Genomic DNA, 15,479 nt, shown 5'->3' with positions numbered 1-15,479 from the left:
TCTTCATTTCCATTCTGTAGCCAGTAGGGATTCTCTGGATTTGTCCCTTGCCCTTTTGAAATCCATTGCCGTTCTTGTCTTCACCAGCTCTTCCAGGAGGGCATGCCATACATCCACCACCCTTCCATGAAGAAATATTTTCTGATTTTTCCCCTTAGGAGATGATTATCAAAGTGATATCCACAAAGAAAGGATAAGAATGAGCCAGCAGGCATCTGCAATGGACATGTTGAGGTTGTTGAGCCTCACTGCATTAATGGTCATTGTTACACCCTTGAGTAGAGCCCATTAAACCCTCAGATCGCAACTGATTTAGAACACTAAAGATCTTTGGGACAGAATCTGCAATATCCAGCCTCTGAAGGACTCCCCTTATCCTAGTGGCTGATTCACTGCAATCTGGCCAGGGAAATACCTTTCCAAATTCTGCCAGTGCAAATCATCCTAGCCACAGATGTGTCCAACCTAGGCTGGGGAACCCACGTAAAAAGATTCCACACCCAGTGCTTTTAGTCTGCTCAAGAAAAGCTTCCCAGAATTAAGGGAAAGAAGGTGCACTGTGAAGGCTTCCAGAGAACGCTTGGCCAACAAAGTTATGTTCGCCCAGATGAACAATCAAGAGGTGATGTTCTACATCAGCAAACAGGGAGGACGGGGACTGTACCTCTTGTGTCAGGAAACTGTCTAGATGTGGGACTGGGCCATCTTTCAGGGAATGGTCCTCTAAGACATATCTGGTAGGCGAGGAGAATGTCCTGGAAAGGCAGGCTGAATTGGACATGAGTGTGGCACATCTGTGGTAGATCCTCCAAATTGCATAATCTGGCAGGCTAAGATAATGTCCTGGAGGACAGGCTGAGTTGGACATGAATCGGGCACATCCATCGTAGATATGTTTGCATCCCCTCTAATAGTCCCTCTCGTCTGCTCCGGCAAGGAGACTCGGGGCCTTTGCCCTGAAATGGGGGTCAGGGTTTACTGTATATCTATCCTACAATTTCTCTAGTGGCAAAGACCTTGTTGAAACTCAGACCAAGGAACTATGATTCTCATAGCACCTTACTGGTCAAGATAACTTTGGTTTTCAGTCCTTTTGGAAATGTCTATCAGGAATCCAGTCAGGCTGTGGAATTCCCCAGCTCTCATCACTCAAGATTAAGAGATGTTGAGCCAACCCAAAATCGAGTCCCTAGCCCTCAAGGCCTGGATGTTTAGAGTTTAGCTCTGCAATACCTGGATCTTCCTGAGGATATGTCTTGTGGTGCTTAGGCTTCCAGGAAGAACTCTACAAGGAAGTCTCATGAGCTGGTTTGCCTTTTAGTGTGAGGGAATGGTTCTAGATCTCTCATGATCCACACAAAAATCTGATTAAGACCTGACCCTGAAAGATGTAGAAGGTAAAGCAAACTCAGTTAGGGTTCACCTTAGTGCAAATGGTGCTTACTATTACCATATGGAAGGTATGCCAATCTCTGTAGTCTTTAGTTTCTGATTTATGTGGGGTTTGCTTCACCAATTATGCCTCCCGTGGTGTCTTAGAACCTCAATGTGATATTGACCCAGTTAATAAAAGTTCCCTTTGTTTAGTTTATTATTAAAATGTGATTTATCACTTTTCTTTAAATAAAACCAAAACAATTTGAGTCTATAGACTCTTGTGAGCTGAAGTACCTAACCTCGACGAACATATTGTTGGTAGCGCTCATTTTGGCTCACAGAGTCAGTGAACTCCATGCCCTAGTGGTTTATTAATTTACTTCCAAACATACTGGGATTCAATGCCAAGAAGTGTGGTAATCCAAAAGAGCTGTATGTGATTGGGAAGGAAGGTTGATCTGCACAGATGAAGAGTGGGATCTTAGAGTGATAGTCTCTGGTGATCTGAAGATGGCGAAGCAATGTGACAAGGTGATAGCTAAAGCCAGAAGAATGCTGGGCTGCACAGAGAGAGGAATAACTAGTAAAAAAAAAAAAAAAAAAAAAAAAAAGGAGGTGCTGATGCCCTTGTACAGGTCCTTGGTGAGGCCTTACCTGGAGTACTGTGTTCAGTTCTGGAGCACTTACCTCAAAAGGGACAGAGACAGGATGAAGGTGGTCCAGAGAAGGGCTACCAAAATGGTGTGGAGTCAGTATCAGAAAACTTATGAGGAGAGACCGAAGGATATGAATATGTATATCCTGGTAGAGAGGAGGAGAGGGTGATATGATAGACCTTCAGATACTTGAAAGGTTTTAATGATGTACAAAAGTCAAACCTTTTCCGTTGGAAGGAAATTAGCAGAACTAGGGGTCACAAAATTAAACTCCAGGGAGGACGTCTCAGAACCATCAGAAAATATATCTTCACAGAGATGGAATGACCTTCCGGAGGAGATGGTGAAAACCAAAATAGTGAAAGAATTCAAAGGGGCATGGGATAAACACTATGGGCCAGATTTTAATACCCACGCGTGGGCGTAGTTGTGTGAGCAACCTGGCGTGCAGAAATCTACGCCCGATTTTATAACATAGCTGCGCGCATGTTATAAAATCCGGGGTTGGCGCGCGCAAGGGGGTGCACACTTGTGCACGCCGAGCCCTAGGGGAGCCCCGATGGCTTTTCCTGTTCTCTCCGAGGCCGCTCCGAAATCGGAGCGGACTCGGAGGGAACTTTCCTTCCACCCCCTCCACCTGCCCCCCAGTCCTACCTAAACCCCCCCCCCCCCAACCTTTATTATGTAAGTTCCACCTGCCTCTGGGCAGGCGTAGGTTGCACATGCTGGCCAAGTGCCGGCGCACAATCTGCCAGCACGGTCGCTGTGCCGGAGGCCTTGGTCCCACCCCCGCCCCTTTCACAAAGCCCCTGGACATGTGCGCATAGGGCTTTTAAAATCTGCCCCTATGAATATCTAAAGGATAAGGGATGGAAATGAAGAAAACAATTCATGGAGAAACCAATGCGGGCCCCGACTTTTATGGTCTGGGGATACAAATATGGGGGTAACTTGCTGATGTGGCAGTTACTACCCTTAACCAATAAGACTGATACTTTGATGCAACTCCATCATTGCTCTCTGCTTCAACGGCAAGGCAGAATGGGGAATTGGATTCAAACAGCAACCAACGAGAGCCCTGACTTTTAGGGTGTGGGAAACTGATAAACATGGGGTAACCTACATGGTGCAGTAGATACTACCATAAGCTTACTGGGTAGACCAGATGGACCATTTGGTTCTTTCCTGCCGTCATTTCTATGTTTCTATGACATCTTTGGGGCTCCCATGATTAAGGTTGTACCTCTAAGGTTGCTCCCTTTTAGAGGGAGCTTAACTGGCAAGTACAAAAGTTATGCTGAGAAGTGGGGATAGTTATGTCTATATTAGACTGCTTTTTTTTTTTAAGACTAATTCAATTTGTTGTGGAATTGGACCCTTAGGCTGAGCCGGGTTGGTGCAACCTGTAGGGAGAAGCCCTGCAGATCTCCACCACCAGCAGGTGGAGCTGGCCACAGCAGAGGCCCAACTGGAGCTTCATCAATACCAGCCCATGTAACCTTTAGGCTGAGCCCTCAGATGCCGGCTAGACTTAGGCGCTGGCCGCTGTGGAGGAGAAGATCTGAAGCTTGGTAGATGAGGCAGGCCAGCACAGCGGGGAAAGTAGTTAGGTCAGGCTGCAATCTGGACAGGCGAAGGCAGGCAAAGTAAAAACTTTAAAAAATATATCCGAAGCAGAAAGCCTGTGAGGGAGTAAGTTGGACTGTTAGATGATCGAGGGGTTAAAGGGGCACTTAGAGAAGATAAGGCCATCGCGGAAAGATTAAATTATTTCTTTGCTTCGATGTTTACTGAAGAGGATGTTGGGGAGGTACCCGTACTGGAGAAGGTTTTCATGGGTTCTGAACCAAATCACAGTGAAACTAGAAGATGTGGTAGACCTGATTGACAAACTGAAGAGTAGTAAATCACCTGGACCAGATGGTATACACCACAGAGTTCTGAAGGAACTAAAAAATGAAATTTCAGACCTATTAGTAAAAATTTGTAACCTATCATTAAAAACATCCATTGTACCTGAAGACTGGATGATAACTAATGTAACCCCAATATTTAAAAAGGGCTCCAGAGGCGATCCGGGAAACTACAGACCGGTTAGCCTGACTTCAGTGCCAGGAAAAATAGTGGAAAGTGTTCTAAACATCAAAATCACAGAACATATAGAAAGACATGGTTTAAAGGAACAAAGTCAGCACGGCTTTACCCAAGGCAAGTCTTACCTCACGAATCTGCTTCACTTTTTTGAAGGAGTTAATAAACATGTGGATAAAGGTGAACCGGTAGATGTAGTGTACTTGGATTTTCAGAAGGCGCTTGACAAAGTTCCTAATGAGAGGCTTCTAGGAAAAGTAAAAAGTCATGGGATAGGTGGCGATGTCCTTTCATGGATTACAAACCGGCTAAAAGACAGGAAACAGAGAGTAGGATTAAGTGGACAATTTTCTCAGTGGAAGGGAGTGGGCAGTGGAGTGCCTCAGGGATCTGTATTGGGACTCTTTTCAATATATTTATAAATGATCTGGAAAGAAATACGACGAGTGAGAATCAAATTTGCAGATGACACAAAATTGTTCAGAGTAGTTAAATCACAAGCAGATTGTGATAAATTGCAGGAAGACCTTGTTAGACTGGAAAATTGGGCATCCAAATGGCAGATGAAATTTAATGTGGATAAGTGCAAGGTGATGCATATAGGGAAAAGTAATCCATGCTATAGTTACACAATGTTAGGTTTCATATTAGAAGCTACCACCCAAGAAAGATTTAGGCGTCATAGTGGATAATACATTGAAATCGTTTGTTCAGTGTGCTGTGGCAGTCAAAAAAGCAAACAGAATGTTGGGAATTATTAGAAAGGGAATGGTGAATAAAACGGAAAACGTCATAATGCCTCCGTATCGCTCCATGGTGAGACTGCACCTTGAATACTGTGCACAATTCTGGTCGCCGCATCTCAAAAAAGATATAATTGCGATGGGGAAGGTACAGAGAAGGGCTACCAATATGATAAGGGGAATGGAACTCCCCTAAGAGGAAAGACTAAAGAGGTTAGGACTTTTCAGCTTGGAGAAGAGAGGGGGATATGACAGAGGTGTTTAAAATCATGAGAGGTCTAGAACGTGTAGATGTGAATCGGTTATTTACTGTTTCGGATAATAGAAAGACTAGGGGGCACTCCATGAAGTTAGCATGTGGCACATTTAAAACTAATCGGAGAAAGTTCTTTTTCACTCAATGCACAGTTAAACTCTGGAATTTGTTGCCAGAGGATGTGGTTAGTGCAGTTAGTATAGCTGTGTTTAAAAAAAGATTGGATAAATACTTGGAGGAGAAGTCCATTACCTGCTATTAAGTTGACTTGGAAATAGCCACTGCTATTACTAGCAACGGTAACATGGAATAGACTTAATTTTTGGGTACTTGCCAGGTTCTTATGGCCTGGATTGGCCACTGTTGGAAACAGGATGCTGGGCTTGATGGACTCTTGGTCTGACCCAGTATGGCATGTTCTTATGTTCTTAAGTTCAGTCAAAGACGAGGTACAGGCTGTGGTCAATGGCAGGCGGAGCTCAAGCAGCATTGGGGTCCAGTCGAATGACAAAGCCAGAAGATCAATCCGAGGAGGATGACAAAGTCAAGGGACCACAGGAACAGGAGGAGACACTGAAGACAGATGGAAGGAAAGCTGGCCACAGATACAGAAACAAACCAGATGGCAGGAACCAAGAGCAGAAGACATGGACTCAGGAACATCACAGCGGAGACAGGAAACAGGATCAGGAATGTTGTCAAAGCCCTTCTCAGAGAATCTTCTCTACCTCTTGGTGAACAATGGTTCTGAAGTCTGACAGAGTAGTGTTGTCAGGGGAGAGTTTGGATGATCTGTGTAAAGAACAAGGGTTGGTTGTGTCAATAAGCATGGGGTGAATAGCATCAAAGGTGGAGAAAATTATCTGGATTTTATCCATGAAGAATTTTGCAAAGTCTTCTGCTGTGTGGTCTCCTGTGGTGGTAATGGCAGTATGAAAGTCTGGTTTGCAGAGCTTCTGTACTAGTTCAAAAAACTTTACTTGGATGGTTCATCAATAATTCTAGTTGTTTGGAGATGTAGTCTTTTATAGCTATTGAATAGCTGCTTTATATATATAGTGTTTATTGTTTCTTGTAGCTATGGAGGTTGGCATCTGTTTTGTGGTTTTGCCATACTTGTTCCAGTTGATGGGATTGCTGTTTGAGAAGATGTTGCTTGTAGAACCTGGGGAGTTGCTACAGAGTCTCATGGGTTTGGAATACAATGTTTGTTCCATTAGGACTAGTACTTTTGGTGGGAATGTGGTAGCTAGGATTATCAGATATGTTGAGAAGAGTTTTTATATTTTCCCCTGTAATGGGTTTCTAGTGGGAAGTTTCAGTGGGGGAGCAAAACAAGTTTGGTTTGGGATTAGGATAGTGACTTAAAGTAGGTAGTGGTCAGACCAGAAGATTGAATCCACTGCTATTGTGTTAGGGATTAGATAAATATTGGAAAGTGAAAGATTAGGTGGACGGAGTGGCCATATTTGAAAGTGGGAACCTGGATTAGTTGAGAGAAGCCAAGACCATCCATGCTGTGCCAGAAGGTAGCTGTGTTGCTGCTGGGACTGGTCTTCACATGGTAGTTGTAGTCTCCTAGGTCTATGAGTTTATGGGACTTAGTAGCCATATCGCAAAAAAATTCTGAGAGTTTAAGAAAGGAATCAGGATGATTGTAGCTACTAAAAACAGTTTTTGACTATTGACACTGTTTAAAAATTTCCCTTTATTCACTTGGGGCAATCTGTAGCTAGTGAGTTCCTATGTACGAGGACTGCCATCCTACTTGTCTTCGGAGAAAGCAGAACTGCTTATCTCTAACAGGTGTTCTCACAAAACCTACCTGCCTCCACTTAACATTGGTCCTTCCAAATCTAAGCCAAATTATAGACTGACAGGGACTCTTCCATTAATATGTGGTAGTATAGAATGCTACCCATGCCCAGTAGATTATGCTCAAAGTTTCTAGAAACTCTGAAATCAGATTTCCATGCCAGACTCCATCTGATGATGTCAACCATGCATGAAGACCTGACATCCAACTGTCCTTGGAGAACTGGGACTGCTGCTCTGCCCTCACTGATATTCTCTCTCTCCAAGGACCATAAATGCATCTTTAGCTTATCTATTCTTTGCCACTCTGATGAGTAAGTCACAGCCATAGGCCGTGGTCAAAAACATTATTTACATGTATTTTTCCATGCTTAAAATATACATGTATTTATTAAATATGGACTCTGCTACTATAAAAATAAACAAAAACAGACTTCAGATGATACCTTCAAATGCTGACTTACGAGGCTGAGGAGTGGCTATACTTGTAGCGTTAGGAGAAGTTGCCCAGGAATCCCATCCACTCAAAAGATCTGGTTGACTTGTAGAGGAAACAATTTTTGGTGTCTCAGATGCTAAATAGCCTAAGGAAAAATGTGCATATATAACTATGAGATGTAAAGAGAAAGGACGTTTATTTAAAAGATTTTTAAAAAAGGTTACTAAAAAGTAGCCAAGTAGAGGAAAGATTCTGTTTTTCTAACCATTGCTATGGAGTTAATCAGCACAATAAATGTATCCAAAAGCAAGTCGAATTCTGAAATGCTGATAACCACATACTTCAGCAGTGAGAACTGGATAACATAGGGGAGATTTTTGAAAGCAAAACAAATTGCTATAGTCATCCAAATGTAATATTTCAAAAATGCATAACGCAAGAAGACATGATGTAAGAATTATGCACAAGAAATCCATAAGCTTTGTCTTGACTATAAGCAAACAAACTGAAGCTGTGTGCAAGCTAAATATCTGCACAATCCTATCTACCATTTCCTTTCCTACTCTGGCTTTAGTTTGAGATTTCTAATCATCAGAAACAACTAACATCAATCCTTATATGGCTAGTATCCATCTTTTGCATTTGAGTCCAGAGTTTACATAGCATCCAAAGAATCTTACTTTCATTCTTTAAGCGCGTGTTTCATTAACAGATCATTCTACCACCAGAACATTTTAGTTACATACAGTCTTTCTTGTCTGAATTTAAAGAGTGGAAATATCTGCATTAGCATAATGACCAATACAAGCAAGATGTCTGACACAGAATCTACCAATTCATTTGGATGTTCACTGAGGAAGATGATATTGGTATTTTTAATTAATGGCAAGGGGAATTCTTAAATTTTCATGGTAATTTTCGTTATAATTGTGGGGTTTCATTGGATTTTATTGTGTGAGGAATTAATGCTTTGCCTTTTTCCCCCAGATACACCTTAGGAAGATTTTATGGGAAAAATTTATAAGCAAACCAGAAACACATTCCTCAAAAAAACAAAACTCTTCCTTAGTAAAGGGGTTAATTGGAATTAATCAACTTTCCTAAATTTCTGAAAATTAATTTAATGAATGCTCACTCAGATTTAAGCTGGACATAGTGCATAATGGTGTAGATAATCAAAGATAACCATTTAAGGCAATCATTTACTAAGCATTTTCCTCATTGACAGAGATTGGAAGAAAAGTTTTAGTAAATTGGGCCCCCAAGTTATCTAAACATAGAAACATAGAAATGACAGCAGAAGAAGACCAAACGGCCCATCCAGTCTGTCCAGCAAGCTTTCACACTTATTTTTTTCTCATACTTATCTGTAACTCTTGGCCCTTATTAGTAACTTTTTGGTTCTAGTTACCTTCCACCCCGGCCATTGATGTAGAGAGCAGTGTTAGAGATGCATCTAAGTGACGTATCTAGCTTAATAGATTAGGGGTAGTAACTGCCACAATAAGCAAGCTACTCCCTCGCTTATTTGTTTACCCAGACTATGTAATTCAGTCCTTGTTTGTTTGTTGTCTGAATATAAATCCTCTTTTCTTAATTCCCCCCTGCCGTTAAAGCAGAGAGCTATGCTGGATATGCATTGAAAGTGAAGTATCAGGCTTATTTGGTTTGGGGTAGTAACTGCCACAACAAGTAAGCTACTCCCCCGCTTTTTTGTGAATGCAAATCCTTTTTTCTACATTTCCTCTTGCCGTTGAAGCATAGAGCAATGTTGGAGTCGCATTAACCGTGTGTATGTTTATTGAATAAGGGTATTAATCTCCAGGTAGTAGCTGTTATTCCCACAAGCCACCCCCATGCCTCTTCTCTTCATTCACATCCTCTAGACTTTATGGATCCACAGTATTTATCCCACGCCCCTTTGAAATCCTTCACAGTTTTGGTCTTCACCACTTCCTCTGGAAGGGCATTCCAGGCATCCACCACCCTCTCCGTGAAGAAATACTTTCTGACATTGGTTCTGAATCTTCCTCCCTGGAGCTTCAAATCGTGACCCCTGGTTCTGCTGATTTTTTTTCCGACAGAAAAGGTTTGTCGTTGTCTTTGGATCATTAAAACCTTTCAAGTATCTGAAAGTCTGTATCATATCACCTCTTCTCCTCCTTTCCTCCAGGTTGTACATATTTAGATTCTTCAATCTCTTCTCATAAGTCATTCAATGAAGACCATCCACCTTTTTGGTCGCCCTTCTCTGGACTGCCTCCAACCTGTCTCTGTCCCTTCGGAGATATAGTCTCCAGAACTGAGCACAGTACTCCAGGTGAGGCCTCACCAAGGACCTGTACAAGGGGATAATCACTTCCCTTTTCTTACTCGATATTCCTCTCTCTATGCAGCCCAGCATTCTTCTGGCTTTAGCTATTACCATGTCATTGTTTCGCCGACTTCAGATCGTTAGACACTATCACCCCAAGGTCTCTCTCCTGCTAAGTGCACATCATCCCTTCACCCCCCATAGAATACAGTTCTTTTGGATTTCCACACCCCATATGCATGACTCTGCACTTCTTGGCAATGAATCTCAGCTGCAATATTTTCGACCACTCTTCCAGCTTCCTTAAATCCTGTCTCAGTCTCTCTCCACTCCTTCCTGCGTGTTCACTCTGTTGCAAATCTTAGTGCCATCCACAAAAAGACAAACCTTACCTTCTATCCCGTCCGCAATGTCATTCACAAAGACACTGAACAGGACCGGTCCCAACACAGATCCTTGCGGCACTCCGCTTAACACCGCTCTCTTCAGAGTAAGTTCCGTTTACCATCACACAGTGTCTTCTGTCCGTCAACCAGTTTGCAAGCCAGGCCACCACCTCGGCACTCACTCCTAAGCTTCTCATTTTATTCACCAGCCTCCTGTGCGGGCTGATATCAAAAGCTTTGCTGAAATCCAAGTAGATGACATTGAGCGCTCTTCCTCGATCCAATTCCCTAGTCACCCAGTCAAAAAAGTCAATCAGATTTGTCTGACAGGATCTTCCCCTGGTGAATCCATGCTTCCTCTGGTCCAGCAATTCTTCCGACTGTAGATAGTTCACTATTCTTTCTTTCAGCAGCGACTCCATTACTTTTCCCACCACCGAGATGAGGCTAACCGGTCTGTAGTTACCAGCCTCCTCTCTGCTCCCGCTCTTGTGAAGCGGTACCACCACCGCCCTTCTCCAATCACTCGGCACCACTCCCGTTTCTAGCGATCTATTGAACAGGTCACACAGTGGACCTGCCAGCACATCTCTGAGCTCCCTCAATATCCTGAGATGAACCTCATCAGGCCCCATGGCTTTGTCCACTTTCAGTTTCCCCAGCTCTTCCCATACATTCTCTACTGTAAATGGAGTTTCATCTACTCCACTCCCCTCCAGTTTCTTGTCCTCCAGGGTCCTCCTTTAGTGAACATCGAACTGAAGTATTCGTTTAATATTTCTGCCATTTCTTTGTCTCTCCACACACTGATCCTTTTCACCTTTCAATTTCACTATACCACTTTGAACTTTTCTCCTTTCTCTGATGTATCTGAAAAATGTTTTGTCACTTCTCTTTACCTCTTTGGCAATCCTTTCTTCTGCTTGACTTTTTGCTTTCTTGATTACTTTCTTTGTCTCCCTCAGTTCTACCAGATATTCTTCTTTGTGCGCCTCCCTTTGGGATCCTTTATATTTCTTGAACGCTGTTCTTTTAACCTTTATTTTGTCAGCCACCTCCCTCTGAGAATCAGTTAGGTTTCATTTTTCTTTTGCTTTTCTTTACTTTTCTAACATATAGATTAGTTGCCTTGGTAATTGCTCCTTTTAGTTTGGTCCACTGTGGTTCCACATCTCTTATTCTCCCAGCCTTCTAGTTCTTCCTCCAGGTACTTCCCCATTTCATCAAAGTCTGTGTTTTTGAACTGCAAAACTCAGGTCTTCATGCTTCTTCTCCATATCCTTTTTGTGATATGAAACCATACCATTTGATGATCACTGGTGCTGAGGTGGGCACCCACCTGGACATCAGAGACATTATCTCCATTAGTGTGCACTAAATCAAGTATAGCTCCCTCTCTCGTGGGTTCCATTACCATTTGGTTTGAACAGAGCCCCTTGCGGGGCATCCACTATTTCTCTACTATTGTTAGATTCTGCAGAAGGGATTCTCCAGTCTACATCCAGCAGATTATATTCTCCAACGATCACCACTTCCCCCTTCTTTCCCACCTTTTGGATGTTTTCAACCAGATCTCTGTCAAGCTCTTCCTTTCGATTTGGAAGCCTGTAAACCACTCCAATAAAAATGGATGCCCCATCGTCTTTTTTTAGGTTGGCCCATAGTGCTTCTTCATTGCCCCATCTTCCTTGCAGCTCAGATGCTTGGATATTGTTTCTGACAAGGAGCCACTCCTCCCCCTTTCCTGTCCCCTCTATCCTTCCTTAACAAGTTATAGCCTGGTATTGCCATATCCCAATCATGAGATTTCGTGAACCACGTCTCCATGACAGCAACAACGGCCAAGTCAGCCTCCACCATTAGGACTTGCAGATCTGGGATTTTATTGCCCAAACTACAAGCATTTGTGCTCATAGCTTTCCAGCTTTTCTTGTTCAGGTTACTGCTTTTCCTGGACGCCTTTTGTGACTTATTTAGTTGAGTTTTGTTATCCACTTCACCCTTTCCTTTTGCATTTGTGCAAAGTAAAAGATTAGTGCCTCTGATGACAGAGTCACCCAGCACAATGAGCTTTTTCCTTTGCTTACTGATCATTTTATGGAATTTCTGTATGCCTTGGGTTTCTTCTTTCTTTTCAGATAACACTTCAATCTCTTTCTCAAGAACTTCTTCAGTATTTAATAGAGAGAAGGTTTTTTGTAGTGTCTCCGCATCACAGGTCTAATTCTACCAGAGACCACTGTAATCCTGTTTTTGAGTTCCTTAAGGCCCTGTGTGAGTGTGTGTGTGTGTGTGGGGGGGGGGGGGGGGGTGGTTAGACTTGTGGGCTGCACAGCTGTCATAAATGAGTGTCTGTGGGTCGCAGGTCTTATCTTACCTGAGCCCACTGTAAATCTGTTTTTTCCTTGACTTTTGGTTTTTCTGTGGTAATGGGTAATTTCTGAATAATGTAAAGTGGGTGAGACTTTACATTATTTTAGGTATTCGAGTGGTATGAGTTATTTTGTTGATCACGGGATGGAGAATTCTTCTTGGTGTTGGGTTGCGTGGGTATCTGGTAGTGTGGTTGATTGAGTGAGTCTGAGTAGGCTCTGGTGAATAGCCAGGTTTTCAGCTCTTTTTTGAAGGTTTTAATGTTTGGTTGAATTCTTATTTCGATTGGTATTGAGTTCCATAGTGTGGGGCTGGCAAGGGATATGGCTCTCTCACGGGTTGTGTTCAGTTGTATGGTTTCGGCATGAGGGATTTTGAGGAGGCCTTTATTCACTGAGCATAGGTTCTGTTTAGGAGCGTGGAATTCGATGGATTTGTTGATGTTGTTGGTGGAGTTTATTAGGTTTTTATTTTATCGGTGAAGTATTCCGCAAATTCATTGCTTTTGTTTGTGCTGGAAGGTATTCTTAGTTCATTTAGTGGTTTGGTGGGGTTTTGTACAATGGTGAATAGCATTCTGGGGTTATGCTGGTATTTATTTATTTTGCTCGAGTAGAAGTCTTTTTTTGCATTATGGATACGTTTTTTATAGTTTGCTAGATGGGTTTGGTAAGCATTGAGTAGTGGGTCAGTTTTGTTCTTGAGCCAGGATATCACTTTTTTTCTGAGTTCGAGTTTGGCTGATCATATGCTATCGTTGTACCATTGATTTTGATGTTTTGGGTTTTTTATTGACTTTATGATGGTAGGGTTTATTCTATCTGCTAAGGCTTTGGTAATGTTGAGCCATGAGTTTCTGGCTGTTTCTGAGTTTGTAAGGTCAATGTTCTTGAGTTCTTCTTGGAGGTTTTGTTGCAGTGTTTCAATATCAAAGGGAGGGCGGTATGCGATGGTTTTTGTGTTTTCATTTTTGGTGGGTTTCGTGTTGTGGGTAAGGGTGGCTTGGATGAGGGAGTGGTCTGTCCAGGGGATTTCAGTTATTTTTGTTTGGTGTATATCCCAGGTGTCCATATTGATAAAAACTAGATCAAGGGTGTGTCCTGCTTTGTGAGTTGGTCCCTTGACGATTTGTTCTACTCCCATTGTTACTGGTGCATCTGTGATTGCTCTGCATGTAGCTGGGAGGGGGCGGGTGTCCATATACAAGTTGAAATCACCCAGGATGATGGATTGGCTTATCAAGTGTTAAGTTGGCGATGATGAATTCTATAACTGGAGAGCAGTTTCGTTCTAATAAGCCTGGGGGACAGTATAGTAGACAGATTTGTAATTTTGAAGTGTAGTTTGTAATTTTGAAGTGAAATTTGTAGTGCGATTTTGAAGGGGGAACATATCTTAGAGGTGATTAGTTTCATCTGCAGGCTTTTAATGATGATTAACATGAGACCTCCGCCTTTTTTTTTGGTCTACGGATTGAGAACATTTTATATGTTGGGTCTTCTATTTGATTAATTAAAATGTCAGTTTTTTATCCAGGTTTCTGTTATTACTATGAAGTCTGGTTTGGCATCAGTGAGTAAGTCTTTGAGAATGGGCATTTTTTTTTTTACTATGGATTGTGCGTTAAATAGTATGAATGACAGAGCGTGCATTTGGTGTAAGATTCTTGTATGTAATGTTTGAGCGATTGTACTCACTTTTTTTCTTAGGTTTTCAGCATTCTTCATGAGATGTGTTTTCTAGTCTAGGAATAGTGGTATCTATTTTGCTTCGTCCATTGGTTGGTATGTGGTGGGTTGGTATGCTTGTTGGTGTACCGCTGGTGATCCGGAATGGATGCCGCGTATTATGGATCGCACAGAGGCACACATACCATGTAGTTAGCCTTCTTCAATGCCAGCGTTTCCAGGCCTCCTGAGAGACTGCCTCCTGGAGGATCAGGATGCCACAGTCTGAGAGCAAGACTTTCAGCCATGGGATCCAGATCAGTCACTCAGTTTCAGCATGTGAGAGAAAGCAGTGGCGCAGTGGGTAGTAATACAATATAGGTTGCGGTCAAAGGTGAGGACATCTGTAACAGCGAGCACTGAGAGACAGAGGGCTAGCTGTATTTGGTATCAGAAACTATCCAAAGGCGGATGTATGATTCAGAAAGTCATGGGGGTTAGAGGTGAGCAGGATTGGAGTTAACAAGGGCTAGGGGAAGGGAGAGCTAGGAGAGTGTTCAGAAAGCAGCACGAAGCGGACACATGAAGGGGCGCACTAAGGGGCATGCCCCTTTGGTCGCGCACCTTTGGCGCGCGAAGTCTGTGGTCGGGGCCTTCTTTTAAGGTCAGTGGTAGGCCGGAACGGACGTCAGCGTGGGGGGGGGGGCGGTCCTCTCATGAAGAGAGGGCAGGCCTTGCCTGCGGAGGATCCGGGCAGTCGCGATGCTGCGAAAGGCTTGCTCCTGCTCCCGATGGGTCTGTGCCGGTCGCATAAAGCTGCGGTGGTCAGCGTTGCTCAAGGGGTCCTGCAAAAGCGGGATGTCTGCGGTCAGGGCCTTCTTTTAAGGTCAGTGGTAGTCTGGAACGGACGTCAGCATGGGGGGCGGTCCTCTTGCGGAGAGGGGGCTGACCTTGCCTGCGGAGGATCCAGGCGGTTGCGATGCTGCGAAAGGCCTGCTCCTGACCCCGATGGGTCTGTGCCGGTCGCACGGATAGATTCTATCTAATTAAAAGCTAGATTGGTTTTTTGGGGTTTTTTTTTTTTCTTGAATCTTAAAGAAACCCAACAGCAAATTAATATACTATATTAATAACTAGATAAAGATTATAATAAAAGGAAATACAGCAATATATTATACACAGAAGCCTTCTACAATAATTATAAATTAATAAAAACAGTTATTTCTTAGCTGCACACTGGAAACAGTCTGGTTCCTCACTGTGCACAGCCCACAATCTAGCTGGATAAGACTTAGCCAGCTAATTTACAGGGATATCCAGCAGCATGGCTAAGCTGCTGAATATCCCCGTAAAAATTGCTAG

At 43.0% G+C, this 15,479-nt stretch overlaps 1 protein-coding gene across 1 annotated transcript in view; it reads right to left on the bottom strand.

The window, feature by feature from the left end:
• GAK (cyclin G associated kinase) overlaps nucleotides 1-15,479 on the bottom strand; it is an 832,466-nt gene that overhangs the window by 172,529 nt on the left and 644,458 nt on the right. Inside the window, 1 exon segment of the mRNA XM_029601806.1 lies at nucleotides 7,385-7,522. Within this exon segment, the coding sequence (XP_029457666.1) occupies nucleotides 7,385-7,522 (138 nt within the window).

Source organism: Rhinatrema bivittatum, chromosome 1 (assembly GCF_901001135.1).
Source record: "Rhinatrema bivittatum chromosome 1, aRhiBiv1.1, whole genome shotgun sequence".
Lineage (NCBI taxonomy): Eukaryota > Metazoa > Chordata > Amphibia > Gymnophiona > Rhinatrematidae > Rhinatrema > Rhinatrema bivittatum.
This window is presented reverse-complemented; position numbering and strand designations above follow the sequence as displayed.